Raw genomic sequence first — 16,868 nt, 5'->3', positions numbered from 1 at the left:
TGCGCATTGAATATAATACAGAGCCGACGACACTAATTTCATCCACAACCTACAACAGGCTTCATTGTTCCCTCTGCTGGGATATATTGGGATATACAGTACTGTATTATGATATTCTGCATCAACATTGCCATTGCATTCTATGGAAACTCTATTCTCAGTAGTAACAAAACAAGTGTTATCTGGGGGAACAGTGTTACAATCTATACAACAATTGTAGATTTGTCCAGGACCAACATGGCTATTAGGACTTCAAACTGCACTGATAGAAATATAGAAACTGATGGGAGTATTTGTGTGAACTTTGTGCCTGCATTAGGCTGCACTTATAGTGACGGGGACAGCGACGTCGTGGCAAAACAAATGCATTGCCGCCGTCACGTGTGCTTATAGTAAGCGTGACGCGATGGCGCGACGGATCGGTCGCGATCGCTGGAAGTCATCTCTATTTGATTTTCCAGCGACGGTCGCCTGAACGTCGCGTCGCTGGCACTATAAGCGTAGCCTTATATGATGTACTTGTCTGCAACTTTGATGGCCAAACTTTCTGCACATTCCTAATAATGGCAATTATATTACTTAAGTAATTGCAAATATATTACTTATAGTGCTGGCGACAGCGACGCGGCCGATGACGTCACACTGGCGAAAGTTGCAATTTGATTTTTTGCGAAGTCGCTGGCGACAAGGCCAGTGATGTCACTAAAAGAGACGGGCCGTGCAATTTGATTGGTTTAGAGAGCGTCACATGTGGCGACTGTCTCTAAAAAATCAAATTTACCCGGCTTGTACATTTTTGATCGCGACGTCGCTTCGTCGCCGTGGTGCTTACTACATGCGCTTGCGACGGAGTCCATGTATTGGTTCGGAGCGCCGTCACGTCGCCGTCGCCAGGCACTGTAAGCGCAGCCTAAAGGGAGAGGAACCACACATGTTGAAATTGTGAACTGATACCTGATACCTGTACAGATGTAGCAGCCGTTATTGCGCTTTGCACCGGGACACACACAAGGCGTCAGTGGGAGCAGCCGCCAGTCTAAATGCATTAGCCGCGTGCGGGGCTAACACACCATGGCCCCCACTAGCGCACACCAGCAGCCACAATGTCACCTGCTACAGGTGCAGTAAAGCTTCTTTACCGGAAGGGTCCCATTCAAAAGCACGGACTCCCCCGAACCCCCCCGCAGCGCGATCGTGGCAGACACTGTCCCCAGCACTGCAGACTTTTGCTTTGACATCGCTGTGCTGGGGCCAGTAAGCCTTACTACATCTGTATATAAAATTCTCATTTTCTATGAACAGCAGTTTCTCTAGAATATTGTAAGAATACATCACACATATGTGTTGTTTCCGTGTAAAGATCTAGTTGCTTTCTAAACATTTTTTATTTATTTTTAAATTAAGTTTTACATATAGATATTTTGAGAATTTGTATATTTTGGAGGTGTTTAAATGTTGGGCTTTAATTGGGAATCTCTGCAATCTTATTTTTAATTTGTCCAGTACCGTCATTGTGTAGATTTCTCTAGCTGTAAAGGGATGTATTTGTGGTGTCTTCCCATTTCTCTTGCATGGATAGCTCTGAACATGCTTTTCTGTCACTATTATCTCTGATTTGGCTGAGTTGTATTTTTTACTAAATGCTCTCTGGGGTTAACTTAGAGTTTGATGTGAGATCGTTCGCATCACAACCAGCTCTGAGCAAAGAATTGGTACTGAAAGCACATCATGGCTGTTACACACTTTCAGCCTTTATTTATACCGATCAGACTTTCATTGCACGGTAACCACGCAAAGATCCTTTAGTGGGCTAATATTCATTGAATAAAAGCCATTCCAGCACTTGTATTATTCCTTTAGCTGCTTGCCGGGTCCTATGGCAGTGAAGACACTTCTGATGTTTGTTTTGTCCCCGGAAGGTACAAAACTTCTAAGACAAAAATTAACCAATATTTGTGTCATATTTTAAGCAGCAATGTTGTTACTTTGTGAACTGATATTTTTCACAGAATTTAAATGAAGACGTCCTCCGGGGCTGAACTGCCATGTTTTAAGTTCCGAGGCGAGAACCCCAGTTCTCGAGACATTGCGGTTTTGTTATCAGTGTTCTTTGTGAATGTTTAAACATGGTCAACCAACAGAAAGCCACAATGTAATCCCGCCAGTGATGTTGCGGCTTCCTATTGGCTTGTGGGACCTGCGAGATTTGGTGGCAATTTTGATTTCCACCAAGGGACAGAAAATATTGCCAATGAAACTAGTATGTCTGGATCTGGGGTCTAAATATAGTGTGGTTCAGCTCAGGAGGCACTCCCTTTTCATATGTGTTGAAAAATAAACAAGAACACATAGATTAGGGGGAATTTATGTTTAATAGGATGCTTTCATTAAATCTAGTTGGTCGCTTTTTGTTTACATTGGTAGAATTTGACATCAATAAGCACGATTTTTTTTGAGAAGTCAGCTTGCAGACATGGTAAGCTGGGACACGGCAGGGAGCTGATTTCCTCTAACTACTCCCAATTATGCGATAACAGAGTGTAATTTTCACGGTGTCAAAATCTTGCATAAGCTTAGCGCCCACCTTCCTCCCTTTTCTCTGCATTGGTTTATAACAGTAGCATAAACACATAACATGAACCTCCCTATTCACAGTTCCCACAAACTATGCCAACATTTTCTAAATCTCCATAGAAACCCAAACAGCCAAATATGTGCTTCACTTCACCGAAGTCAACTGCACTGTTAAGTTGTTTATATGTGTGTGAGATACAGATGTCGTTCGCCTTAACATCTTCGGTGCTGCGATGGTCGTGGCACCGAAGGATTAACACTGCGGGTGTCCCATAGAGCAGCATGGACTCCCCACCGCGCGATCACGGCAGACACTGTCCCCAGCGGCGCTGACTTTTATTTGTTCGTCCACGAGTCTTACTACATCTGTATGTGTGATTGCTCCCTGGTCTAGAGAAAGGTGCCGGTCCACTTACTTCACCCAATAACTACCTAATAACTATCAGGGTCAAAAACAAAACAGAAGTGGTGCTGTTGCTAATTGAATACAATGTTAAATGTATTAAACATGGGAGGAGTCATCTTCGGACTATATTGTGGAAACACCTATGCAAACTGTATGCTAGAGAAACACAAAGATTGTATTTCTAAAATGAATCCAATTTTCGGTCAAATGAAAGTGCTGATGTAAGTCAGTAAACGAAAAAAAAAGAAGTTGAACTACGGGTTTGTAAATAGGAATAAATTATTGGTACAGATGTAGCAGGCATTATTGCACCAGTTATCATGCACTAAGACACTACATTGCGCAATTAGTTAGCACAATCGTTGGATAACGCCATAAAGCTCACACCTGCGGTAACGGGTTTATAACGGGTGCAATAATAGCTCTGTTTTCTGTGCCACCAAACTCCAACCGCTGCTAATAACCTTTACGTCACTCATTAACCATACGGAAATATTGATGTCAAATTGCACCAATGTCCTTTGAGCTTTGAAACTGCAGCCAACGTCCTGTCTCTGTTACGTATAAGCCTCAAACTAGCCATACATTGAAGCAGCTGTGTGCAAACTTTTCCCCGTGCGCACCCCTGCCTGCTCTCCTCGGCGCCTCGCCCCCCCCTCTCGACCCTGGCGTCAAATGATGCGCGGGGTCACGTGACTTACGGCGCCATTGTAATGTGATGTCACGTGACCCCGCGGCATCATTTGACGCTGGGTTACCAGGACGACGCGTCGCTGGAAGGGAAGTGTATTATAGAGGCCTTGCGCGGTCCTCAGGCATTTAATTTAAATGCATGGGGGGAGAGCGCGGGACCTCTATAACTGTTGCCCCCCCCCCCAGAAAATCTAGCGCCTCCACTGGGGGGTGTGCATTAAAGCATCATTAATTAATTATTGTGATGTACATATTTTGCTGTTGGGAATTGGGCTGTCCTGTCTGCACTGTAAGTGTTCTTCATATCAGTTATAAAACAAGCATTAACATGTATCTGGAAAGTTACAACAATCAACAACAGCTAATATTATTATGAGAAAGCAAATCAATGTTTTTATTGAGTAAGTTCATTTATTGCAACAAGTACAGATTCAGCCAGCTTCCTTGTTCTGTAGAGTTTCATGATAGTCAATATCTCTGGAGATATTTCTATATATTTACTTTTAATTCTCCCGCATTCATATCTACCTTTACCAAATCTTCTGTTACTTGCAGCTCTGAGCCACCCTCTGACAGATCCTTTTTCCCGATGTAATAAATGTAATTGCTAAATATTGTACGTTGATATATTTACATTGTTTTTACAACAATTAACACTGGTCAATATTTAAATTGCTAATGTTATTATCATTAACAAGCAATGTTAAGAAATAATATGTTCATTAATACAAAATATTTCACACAAAACCAATGTGTTTGTCTTCCAAGGAAGTAAATATTTCCTGTCCCTTAATGTCATAGGAATATATGCATATAAACAACATTATTGTAGGGTGTTTACTATAAATAACCTAACCTCAGAGTGACATATAATTAAATCAACAAAGTGAAACTTAGAAAAGGTTGAAAGGTTATAAAAATGTATTTAGTGATAAATGAGCTGTTTTTATTAGTACAATCAGATCTCCTCTATCTGAAATAGGTAGCACACTCTAAGTTGCAGTATGTAGTTGTACCTGTTCATTTACTTGGGTAAGAATGTAATATTTTACCTGCAATATTAATCTGTACTGTTAATTAACAGGCAACTTTGGCCCAATGTAGATAGTTCAACAAATATGTTTCTTTTACAAATTACCTTTATTTTTCCTTTTGCATTCTTATATACATTTACTCTCAAATCATTGAGCAGTTTTCAATTTTAGAGAAAAATACAATTATATATACAGTATTTTGTGTGTGTGTGCATATATACAGTATATGTGTGTATATAATATATAAAGTAAAGGAGGTCTGAGGCACATCTAAAACTGGAGAACTTGTCTTGGTGCCACTGCAGGTAAGTGGAATAATAGCTAAATGTATTCAGGCACACTCATACAGTAGGTCTTTAAGAGAGCAAAATGTGATTTATTAAAGAATCAACGTTTCGGTTCGACAATTAACCTTTCTCAAGATATATATATACTCAGTATCTTTATTTTGAATACATCCATCATCCATCATTTTCGAACCAATGCCTTGCAACTCAGTCCAAATCACCGCAATTTGTAAATGACAACAGTTAGAGTAAGGGTTTTGTCCCTAAACTTGAAAAGGTGTTGAACATATTATACTCAACTATACTCCTAACATGAAACAAAGTTACACAAGGTGTTGCATTCAAGTGTGCTTTCAATTTATTGTAAACCCCATACAGTATATACTGCTTAGTGGGCATACTGTATAGAGCTTCAAAGCAGCCGTTGTACAACTAGAGTAAGCAAAGAATAACTCAGAGCTCTGTTACCATACTTCATAAGTGAAGTTAAAAGCGCTACCATTACAGCATCAATCTCCCCAATTATCAACATAGTTTGTTTTTACTGTATTTGATTCCTAGGTGGGGACTCCCATTGTGCTCCCAGCTCCCTCAGTTGACAGAAATGTGAATATTTATCTTTGCCAGTATCTTTAGGTTAAAATTGAAAGATAGCCACAGAGCAACCTATAGAAACCCCCAACGTCATCGACTGACCCCCAGCAGCCATATAGCTCTGCTGGACAAGTGTTCATATCCATGAGATTTAAAATCGAATTGCCTGGACCTCGTAGAACCATGGTTCGAGCTCCGTGCGACTCCTGATCAAATCATATTGAACTATGATACATGTACCATACCATACACAATGGGAATTATTTATTAAAGTGTGATAGTGCCGATCTGGCACAACCGCATCAAAACTACAATTGGCTTGAATGAAGTTTCCATGCAGTAGTGCCCAATCACATTGCACTTTAAATAACAATTCCCCCCCCCCCCCTTATAAATCCCAAACCATTCTGCTCAATCCTAGAAACAAATCAACCTTTTTGTAAAATTCCTTTAGTTCTACACAACCTGAACCGATGACCTTCTACAGCTGTACAATGTGCACTCAGAAAGAATCATGACGGGATGGCGACAGCACACATTTGACATACAGGGGCTCTATGAAGTGGGTTCAAATCAGTTCACACACTTTTCAACCCTCTAAAAAATCATTCTAATTTCTTATATTTCTGAAAGACCAGCATATAGATATTATTGTTATTTGAGGTACAAAACTGTGACAAACTGCTAAAATAACATATAAACCTCATATGCATAGAATATGTAGTTATCTAGTTTCAACTTGTTAAAGGCTATTGGAAAAAATAATCAGATAAGTTTGCATCTTAAAAATGTGAATTTTGTGCACACATTAACCCATGTTATAGGAAGACATCACTTCAAGTTTGACGATTGTCTATAAAACTACTTTTAAAGACTCTAATTTTGCTGCTATTTATACCTTTTGCTGGAATCACTTTGAGAAACAAACACACACATTGATTTTGTAGCTCTGATTTTTTACTTCGGTTCATACAGTGTAATATTAGAGATTTGAAGACAATGAGTTCAGGCCATGTCACCAACAAAGCAAACCAGAAAAGAACACTTCAGCATAGTATTGCATTGGCACCTGAAGTCAAATGTATTGTGCTTTAAATGTCAGCATTAACAGCAGTCTAACACTCAAACAGTTATTCCTTGCAGGAATATGTGGAGTAACATTAACTACGCAATACATAACTATACACCTTTTACCGTACAGTGCAAAGCTTCAGAATGAATTCAGCTTAAAGACTGTCACAGTCCATGTAGTATAGTACAAGGTTAAGGGACTTACCTCTGTACGAGACTGCAGCCTCTTGTTCATTTCATATATTCGATATTCTGGTTGCACCATGTATGGAGTGTGTCTTCTGTAAAAAGGGCCAAAAGGAGAAGAATAGAAAGGGTCATGTGGTGTGCTGGACATCTTCTTGCCTGCTTGCAGAGAATCAAGCTGCACAGGGTAGCATCAACATCCATACAGAGCACATGGACTGTGTGTTCTTCCCAGCTTAAACTAGCAGCATGCACACACAGATCACACTGCCTGGAAACTGCTGTTGGAGCCCTCTATAGCAAGAAACTGAGAAAGAGAGAGAGCGAGAGAGAGAGCACCAGAGCAGGGAGGCTGGATAGCTTCAGGCAACACTGCTTGTTTTTAAAGAAGCAGTATGTGAAGGGGTCATTTCCTGTCCACACAGTGGGCTGCTTCACATGTATAATTTTCCCCGTAGACTGACAGACGTTCAAGGTTTGCCTTTAATTTTTCCCAGGCAAAATCCCATAGGAAACCAAACAGTTTCACAAGGTTTATCCACTGCCTGTATTTGTACAAGTTTTCTATATGTAATATTAATTCAATATATAATGTTATTTATTTGGTTATACATATATAGTTGGGCCCCCCTGGGTCCCCTTACCTCCGTGGGGTGTGCGGGTGCCAGCGGCAGAGCGCGCGCATCCAGAGGGTGCCGGCGAGGTGCGGAGGTGGAGCGCTGCAGTTGGGAAGGCGACTGAGTCGCCGGAAGCTCCCGGCGGCTCCCGTGGCAGGGCGCCGCCATGTTGGGTTGGCGCACAAATGCGCAGAGGTTCGCGCATGCGCAAAGAGATTGTGGTGGCCATTACAGATGCACACAGGTGCAGTAGAGGGAAACAGGGCTCCAAGGGGAACTACAACACCAAGCAGCCCCTGGGGCTGCAAGATTACCTGGCTACGCTTAGCCAATAGGACTGCCAGAATCCCCTGCTCTGAGAGGTTCTGTGTTATCGTTATTAGTTACATGTGTTCAGTAAATCTGTTATATCATACCCGTGTGTATTTCTTATTGTCCTGCACAGGGTTATCCCACACTGTTAGGTTCCCGCGCAGGTGGAGATGCTGTCAACCAACGTATCAGGTACACCCCAGTCTCCCAGCAGCAGAGGGTCAGGCCTCCTGTGAGCCGCAGGTAAAGCACCACACATACCATAGCTGCCATATCTCCCAGGGGGTGGGGAAAAGTGCGCTACACATATTTATATATGGCGTAAATGTACACAAAGTCATAAACTGTAAAATAATGTATCATATTCATATTTCCTGACTAACACACACATATATATTAGATTTTTTTGTGTGGCGAGTAGATTTTTTGGTGATTTGTCAACCACTGTGTATATATATATGGATATATATATATACACAGTGGTTGACAAATCACCAAAAAATCTACTCGCCACACAAAAAAATCTACTCGCCACCTAGTACCAAACGTGTGCTGCTTGGGCCAATATTTACTCTCCCGGGGGTTAAATCCACTCGCCCGGGGCGAGCAAATGTATAGGTTTGTCGAACACTGTATATATATATATATATATATATATATATATATAGTAACATAGACAGGGTACTCACCAAATAATGTAAAAAAGGATATTAGGGTGCTAACCGTCCAGAGGATAATATAGAGTAGGGGTGCGGAAACTGGGGGGAGCGCCTCCCAGGGGGGCCGTGGGATTTTCTATGGGGGGCGCGGCGTTTACAGAGCTGAGAAGGGTGGGGCGCGAGCAGGGGAGGGAGATCAGGAAGGGGGCGCAGACTTAAAAGTTTGCATACCCCTGAAATAGAGAATGAAAAAGATGGACAGGCAATCCTCATTGCACAAAAGTTGAATTTATTAGCTCTAATAAAGCCGTGTGCCTGTCCATCTTTTTGGCTTTGTATTTGTTTCTGTCTGTATGTCTGTCTCTCTATATATATTGTGACATAGTCGCAGGATAATGGGCAGCTTTCTGTCTAATTTATAGAAGAAAGTGCAAACTTAGTATGGAAGTGATCCTTTCCACAGTTTCACAGTTGCTGAGGATGTGGGATAGAAATTCCAGGCCAGAGATTAGTGGTTCTGGTTTTTCCCTCACCTGCTCTCCTAATTACTAGAACAGGTATTTAGAGCAGAGAGGGTTGCTTTTTCAGTCTCTCACCTAGAGCCTGGAGGATGGGGGTGGTCACGGGAGACCAGGTTTATTAACACCTTTTTATACCGGGATCATTGATTGAGCAAAACAAGGAGGTAAAATAAATTGTAATTTATTTCACGAAAAAACATACACACAATGTAACACAATTCACAAGGTTAACACACTTACTGGGAACGGGGCTAACAAATTAATCTGTTTCTGGAACAAAATTCACCAAGATTACCTTTTAAGGAGCACTTTCCAATGACCGGTAGTTACTCACAAAAGTCCTGGAACTGTTTTCGGCATGCAATGCCAGACGCGACTGCTACGTTCTCAAAAGCGGGATTTAGAAACTTTTCTGAGTTCAAAATCTTTGAAGCTGGCTCGCGTCTATTCAGTTCAGAGCATCTTTGAATTTGCCGCTGTTGGTTTGGCGCTTGGAATCTATGCTCCTGATTGGCTGCAAGCCCTCTTAAGGCTTTCAGGCTCTCATTCACCAGCCTATCAGAGCGTGGAAATTCTCCTGCCAGCCAATCACCGGTTTGCCGGTATTGTTTATTAGCAGTAAACTCTGACCATGGCAGCCAAAGGCGTTCAAATTTTGACCTATTGTCAGTGGTTATATTTGATAGTTGTTCCATTTTCATGACCTCCCATACTCTCGACTCCCACTGTCCCACAGTGAGTGCCTCCAACGTTTTCCAAAACAAGTTTGGTTTTGAGCAGAGGGGGGTTGCCAAGGCAACAGGTTGGGAGCAAAGGGAAGGCTACATTTGTAACAACAATGTTGCAACTTACACTGAGGAGTGCTGGCAGTGTACGTTGCAACATACAGGGAAGCTGACAAATAGTAAAAGAGTATTTAATAAAACACAATAAAATGCAATGGATAGGCCTAGAGCAGATGTCGGATCCGGTGTGTAAAAGAATGAAAGGACCTTTCATTTTGCTGGATATAGACCCACTGTGGTCTTTCTCCCTCCTAATAGAGGGGAGCTGATCACAGCCGCATATGAGCTTGGAATCATCACCTTCAAACTTTGGTTCACCAGGTCAGATCCTACTTGCGCGATACAACACACATTCTACAGATACTGAGAGATCTTGAATGGAAGCCTGAGTACACATGGGTAACTGCCGATGTTACATCGCTGTACACTACCATTAACCATAGGAAAGGTTGTCAGGCTGTATCGCTATTTAAAGATTACATGGACTGTGTCTAATATCCCCTGAAGAAGTGCGCATGCGCACAAAACGCGTTGGGCAGTTTGAGAGAGAGTTTGCAGTGAGCAGAGCAGAATAATACAAGATCGCTACGGAATACAGGAATAGGAGAAGGGAGTTCCGGTGACTTGTCCCGCCCTCAGTGACGTGTTTCCAGTCTCGGAGCGACAGACGGCATCAGGAGAACCAGCCCACGGTGACGCACAGGATGATGCAGAACTAAGGAAGTGTTTGCAGTCTCCCCCGATCGTCACGTGTCTATCAGCAGCCGCCGCCGCAAGATTACACTCACTGTTTATCCCTGCCTGTACCGTTTGGACGTCTTGTAAGTAGGATTCAGGTTTTACACACCGGATCCGACATCTGCTCTAGGCCTATCCATTGCATTTTATTGTGTTTTATTAAATACTCTTTTACTATTTGTTTGCCTACCTGTCATTGTCGTATGTTTGTCTTGTCTTACGTGTTTCATGTTTAGTTCATACTTTGTTGCACTACGATTTTTCCTCTTGTCTCCCTTGCATTGCATATGGTATTTGCTGCTGTGGAGCCTGCTGTCTAAAGATTGGATCATCTTCCATTGGACATTGTCGTTATTCTTTGGACTATACTATTATTCCCCCATTTGGACTTTGAGGCGCCGGTCTGTATTGTTTATTTGTGTTTCTTCACTAACTGTGTTTGGGTTAGTATTTCTTGGCAGCCTTGCCTTATAGTTTATAGGTGAATCATCACGTATCAATATCACTATACAATTGTTGTTAATTTATATGCACTGTATTATTAGTATTTTAGCGCTATTTACACCACTGTTTTTTCTAACATACAGGGAAAACATACATAGTTGGCAGCAATGGCACATCTTGCTGCATTTAGCATGTGTATTAATAGAGATTTCCTAATTCTGTGCCCCTTGACCCCCTTCTCTGTTTAGCAGTGTAATACTCGGGTCTTTTGGGATTCTAATCTTGGTAATATTAAAAATCTGCTCTAATATCATATCTCAAAACCGCTCCATTATTTTACACTCCCACCAGATATGAAGCATTGTTCCCTCCTCCTCACAACCTCTCCAGCACTTATTGGAAGCTCCTGGGTAGCATTCTTTCAGTTTTTGTGGCGTGTAATACCACCTGTACATTATCTTATATACATTTTCAAGAATATTCGTTGATATCGAGGAAGAGCTGGCATTTCTCTACATCTGTGTCCATTCAAGTGCATAGTACTTCTATCCAGCTCTTTTTCCAAGGCTAGTACAAACCCTGGTTCAGATTCAATATACATTTCTAGTAATGTTCTATAGATGTACAATACATTGTGCCCTCCTGCACCCCGCAAAACCAGCAGTGTTTCAAATGGGCTCAACACCCTTAATGTGGTTTTTTTTGGGGGGGAGAGGGAGTGGTTCCGTTCAGTGGTTCCGTTAGTAAAAAATTTGTATATATTGTCATCTCTCCCCTTCTTTAAATTCAAACTAGTTCTGAAAGTGCTTAAAACATCTGGTCTTACCCATTTCCATCAGATCTCGCAGCCTTTCTATACCCAATTGACTCCATTTTTTTATTTAAATATGCTGGAGTAGAGCCCTGGTGGGAAATCAGGGTTCTCACTGCCATTTTAATTTCTTTACCCTTGTGATGATGTGAGTTATTTGTTTGCATTCGAAAACCCATGAATTCTGTTTCCTGTCTCTTTGGTAATACTCAGCATACAGTATACAGTATATACTGTATATATATATATATATATATATATATATATATATATATATAGACACACAAATAGACTCCGCATACACACCTCTGATAAAGGGTATTACCAAGACCAAAGAAAAAACTCTAAATTAAAGCGTATGGTCGGTGCTCTGAGACAGAAATAAATGTAGCAAAACCAAGACAAAAAAGCCTCAAAGATAAGCTCTCTGAATATCCACTATAGAATAAGCAAATTTTAATGTCAGATATAACATGATTAAAACATATAAAACCAAAAACAGGGGGGGGGAGGGGCAGGACCCAACATATACACTACATGCATATAAATCTAAGACTGACAGGATAGGTATGCTGCGTCACCGATCTAAATATTGGTGGACACAATGAGGTATATTGTGCTAACCTAAGGAAAAATTTATTTTCCTAGGTACGCAAGACCAGCCGGTCATAGATGTGGACAAAAGACCGGAGAGATACAAGAGTCAAAATACGAATGTCTCATCACATAAACACCATGCATGCCACATACAGATGTAATAAGGATAATAGCATGTGTAACATACATGAATAAAGAGTATACAGCGGGTATGGAGGAAACCAAGGTTTCAATTTGAAAATAGATCAAGGAAAATCCCTGAATAACTAAGATGCAATTGTATCAAATGAGTCCAAGGTTTGAATACAGATCCATATTTGATAAAAGAAAAAGGGGAAAAACAATGTCCACCCTCATGAAAAAAAATCCTGAGTATGTGGGAGAAAAAAGTTGTACAAAATCTCCATTTATACTTATCCGCTGTGTGGCAAAGTTGTAATGAGTCCTCAGTTCAGCACATCAACATAGAGCATTGCAAGAAGTGTCCGGGTCACCGCCGTGAGCTCCCAGAGTATGGGAAGAAAAAACATATATAAATTAATGACTTGTGTCATATTGGACGCGCGCTGTGGTTTCTTTGTTTACTTTTAAATACATATATATGTATAAATGTAGCAGACCTAATTCATCATCATCATTTATTTTTTTGAGTAAAAATACACCTCTACTTAAGGGGACAACAAAATACTGTACAGTTAAACAAATTAAAATGATGCACACAAGGTCACGTAAGGCCTCGGGCCGCGCTGAGCCGTGCTCCTGCTCTGCCTCGCCTGCTCAAGCTGGTGCTTTTTTGCGTCCTGGCAGGCGAGGCAGTGAGCGCGCTTTGGGGGCGGAGGCAGGGCGAAGGCGTGGCGGAGGCAGGACGGAGGCGGAGCGGAGGCGAGGCTAGTCTCTCGCTCCCATTGGATGTTTGCGGTCACGTGACCGCTCCTCCGCTCCCCTCTCCTGAAAATTTCTGAGCCTCCACACGCATGCGGAAGCGTGCGGAAGCGGCTTCTAAAGCCGCGCTGATCACAGATGAAGGGGGTAAGTTCATCTGCTCAGCGTGGTTCAGCTCAGCGGGGTCTGTTGGACTATGTCCCAGGCCTAAGTCTGTCTCAGCACGCTTTCCAGTTGGCTGAGTCTTCACAACAGGAGGTCCCAGCGGGGATTCGAGCTGCCGTGGAGGAGCTGCAGGACTGTTTCAGCAGCAGCTCCCTCGGCGTCCGTCTTGTCACTCCATGGTTAGTGTTGCACTCCCCTTCTGAGACCCTTTTTTATTCCGTTTTCATGTGTCATTAATTTATGATTATTGGGGTATTTTCATTGTGTTCACTGCACCAGGTTAACACATTCTATGTGTACGTGTATTATTGCACTGTATATGCACTTTGATTTTGCATTGGTTTTGTATGTAGTTTATTTTATGGTCACTGTGGGTTGTTAATTTACTCTCTTATATGAGCACTTCCTATGTTAGGTATATTTGCATTAATCACTGTATTCACTACTTAATTGCACTTTATAGAGGTATACTGTGTTTGAATTATCTACAGTATTTTCATTGATTTAGATTCATATTAGTTTGTTTTCCTGATTCATTTATTTCACATTGGGTGAATGTATTTGAATTTATTAGTGTTCCTTTCCTTGTTTTTTAGTTAAAACAATTGTTGATTTGTTTATTGGTATTTTACTTGCTAGATCCATTGAGATCTTATTAAACTATTTTATCGCTAATCTCTGGTGTGCTGTGTGCATTTTTTTCCCCCGTTAAATTAAAATGATATACAATTGTTTTGTTAGACAGGAAAAGGTAAGTCTTACACCAAGCCCCAAACAGTGGTAAACCTGAGCGCTGGCGGTAGTGGACGCAATCTCCGAAGCAACCTCAGATAAAAAAAAACAGACTTAATAAATGAGGCCACCTGGGCTTGCGTGTTGAGACACTGATCAAAGAGGATGCCGAGTTTATGAACCTGGCATACGGGCAGTGGCTGTACACCATTGATTAGGGGCAGCACGCAAACCCTCTGTCCCATACTCAGACGTTTTACCGAACCCATAATCATTAGTTCCGTCTTGTCAGGATTGAGCTTCAGTTCAGTTGAGCGTCTGTTAACCACAATGGGGGCTATGCACTAAGCTCAATGGCTTTGCGTTCTGATTTTCCAAAAAAGCAGTTTCGTTAAAAAGTGAGGCCGGGGACGCGATTCACTAAGGCCTTGAGCCCATTTTTTAACGTACCTGCTCAAAATAGCTCAAAACAGCCACAGCGTACGTGTTGCTCTTTTTCCCCTCTGCTAGCGTTCTTAACCTTTACGTACGCTAGCTGATAGAAAAAAAAGCCGCTTCTAACATTTGCATGGAGATTCTGTATCTTCATGCAAGGCTGTTACAGGCGATCGTACACTAAATAAATACATTTTAATAATAGTGTACATGAGCAGGGGGTCTCCTGAGCTGAACCGCATTGGTTTCAGGTCCGAGGACCCCCTACTTCATGAGATACAGGCCCCGTTATGGGTGTCGGTATCCCCTGCACTTTAAAGCTCCCGCGTCACGTGACCGGGACATTTACATTCTGCAGGGGATACCGGCACCCCATAACGGGGCCTGTATCTCCTGAAGTAGGGGGTCCCTGAGGTTGAAACCAATGCGGTTCAGCTCTGGAGACCCCCTACACATCTACACTACTGTCAAAACACACATAACAATAAACAATAATTCCTTACCTTAGCGGCTATCTGCAATGGTAATGAAGCTGCATTAATGTACATTTTAATAATAGTGTGCGGGAGCAGGGGGTCCCCTGAGCTGATCCGCATTGATTTCTGCCTCAGAGACCCCCTGCTTCCCGAGTTACAGGCCCCGGTATGGGGCATCGGAGGCCAATGTCGCCGCCATCTTTATAGTGTCCAAGACGCGACGTGGGCTCTATAAAGATGGCGGCGACACAGGCACTGATGCCCCAAACCGGGCCTGTAACTCGGGAAGCAGGGGGTCCCTGAGGCAGAAATCAATGCGGTTCAGCTCAGGGGACCCCTGCTCCCGCACACTATTAATAAAAATACATTAAAGCAGCTTCATTACCTTAGCGGCTATCCGCTAAGGCAATGAAGGGGTTAAGGCACAATAGCATGTTTGTTGGGGACAATTGCCCCCAATAAACATATTTAAAACCAGCGACAGAACATGAAACACAGACAGAGCTCAGTGCACATCCAGTGAAACTTATACACTGTACAGTGCCTAAATATATATGTATAGATATCTATTAAATAAAATGGTCTTTTAGTTTAACATTTTGGCCAAAGTGTTGTAAGCCCCTGAGCCACTACACGGCAGACCACATCTCAAGGGTCCCTAACAATAATATAAATTCTTAATAACCTGTGCATTACCAGGAAGAATGATTTATACATATAGATATCTATATGCAGCCATGTTCTAAAAATGGTATACAGTTCTCTCTCATGCTGGCAGTAAACCTGGTAAGTATACAGGATTGCCAGCACCAATCATGGAGGTTTGCCCTCACACCCTGGTGAGGTGTCATACGTATTCAAGGGGAGTGGTAACATGCTCTGAGTCCACTGTTAGTGACATCAGAGATGTGGCTGTTTCTAAGGTATATAAGACACAGCACTGCCCAAAAGTTACGGGTTCTCTTTATGTTGAAGGTCAAGTGTGTTAACGAAGAGTAGTTCTACAGCAAGTAGTGAGATCTGCAGCAATAAGGCTGGCAGGGCCTACACTGTGTCCAGGGCCCTGGCACAGGTGGTGATCTCCCTGAGGGGAGGGGTGATCCAACTCCATTGGGAGGACAGATCTTCTGAAAGGAGAGTGCTGAAGAAGATGAGCGGCTAAGCTGTTTGCTGCGAGGGGCAGTCTGCTATACCATCAATAAAGATGCCCTTGTTCACAAGAACCCCCATGTGTGAGTGTGAAGTTACTCCACAGAGGAAGGCACCACAGAGGAGTTCCTCATCAGAACCATCTCCTTGCGGACGCAGAGATCCTGATGAGGTGGAGGCGCTGCACTGTATGTAGGTAGGACTCACGCACACTACCTCAGCTGCCTGTCTGGGTTGACATTCCCCATACACCATCATGCGGGAGACTCAGGAGTCCTGTTGCCAACAGGTGCATCACCAGACACTACCATGTAATGGGGACCGGTTAGACCACAGGGGCCAATCTGAGATTGGGTGGGTCAGGAGGGTCCAGAAACACCGTTACATATACATATATATTTAGGCACTGTACCGTGTATAAGTTTCACTGGATGTGCACTGAGCTCTGTCTGTGTTTCATGTTCTGTCTCTGGTTTTAAATATATATTGCCATGCTCAGTAGCACTCCTCTGTGACACTTATATGCTTATATATATGTTGTGGTTATTTTGGGGGTTCAATATGAGCTTGTAGGTGTCCTGTATGTTTTACAATTCTTGTTCAGCTAGTCTTAGCTGATTGGAGGGTGGCAACCTCCTACCTAATTGAAGCTCACCCCCTCCCACATTTAAATGGTTAAAAGGTCACTCCATAGCAGTGA

The 16,868-nt window shown here is 42.4% G+C and overlaps 1 protein-coding gene across 4 annotated transcripts in view; it reads right to left on the bottom strand.

Annotated features, from left to right (window-relative positions):
• Positions 1-7,205, bottom strand: part of LDB2 (LIM domain binding 2) — a 448,439-nt gene extending 441,234 nt beyond the window's left edge. For 2 of the 4 annotated variants that reach the window (XM_075569001.1, XM_075568993.1), the window contains exon 1: positions 6,865-7,205. In XM_075569001.1, the coding sequence (XP_075425116.1) occupies positions 6,865-6,996 (132 nt within the window). In that variant the 5' untranslated portion in view covers positions 6,997-7,205. The remainder of the gene's footprint in view (positions 1-6,864) is intronic. The other 2 variants (XM_075569006.1, XM_075568986.1) reach the window with 2 other exon arrangements.
• Between the last annotated feature and the right edge of the window lie 9,663 nt (positions 7,206-16,868).

Source organism: Ascaphus truei, chromosome 1 (assembly GCF_040206685.1).
Source record: "Ascaphus truei isolate aAscTru1 chromosome 1, aAscTru1.hap1, whole genome shotgun sequence".
Lineage (NCBI taxonomy): Eukaryota > Metazoa > Chordata > Amphibia > Anura > Ascaphidae > Ascaphus > Ascaphus truei.
Note: the sequence above shows the minus strand (reverse complement) of the source record. Positions and strands in the feature narration are given on the sequence as shown.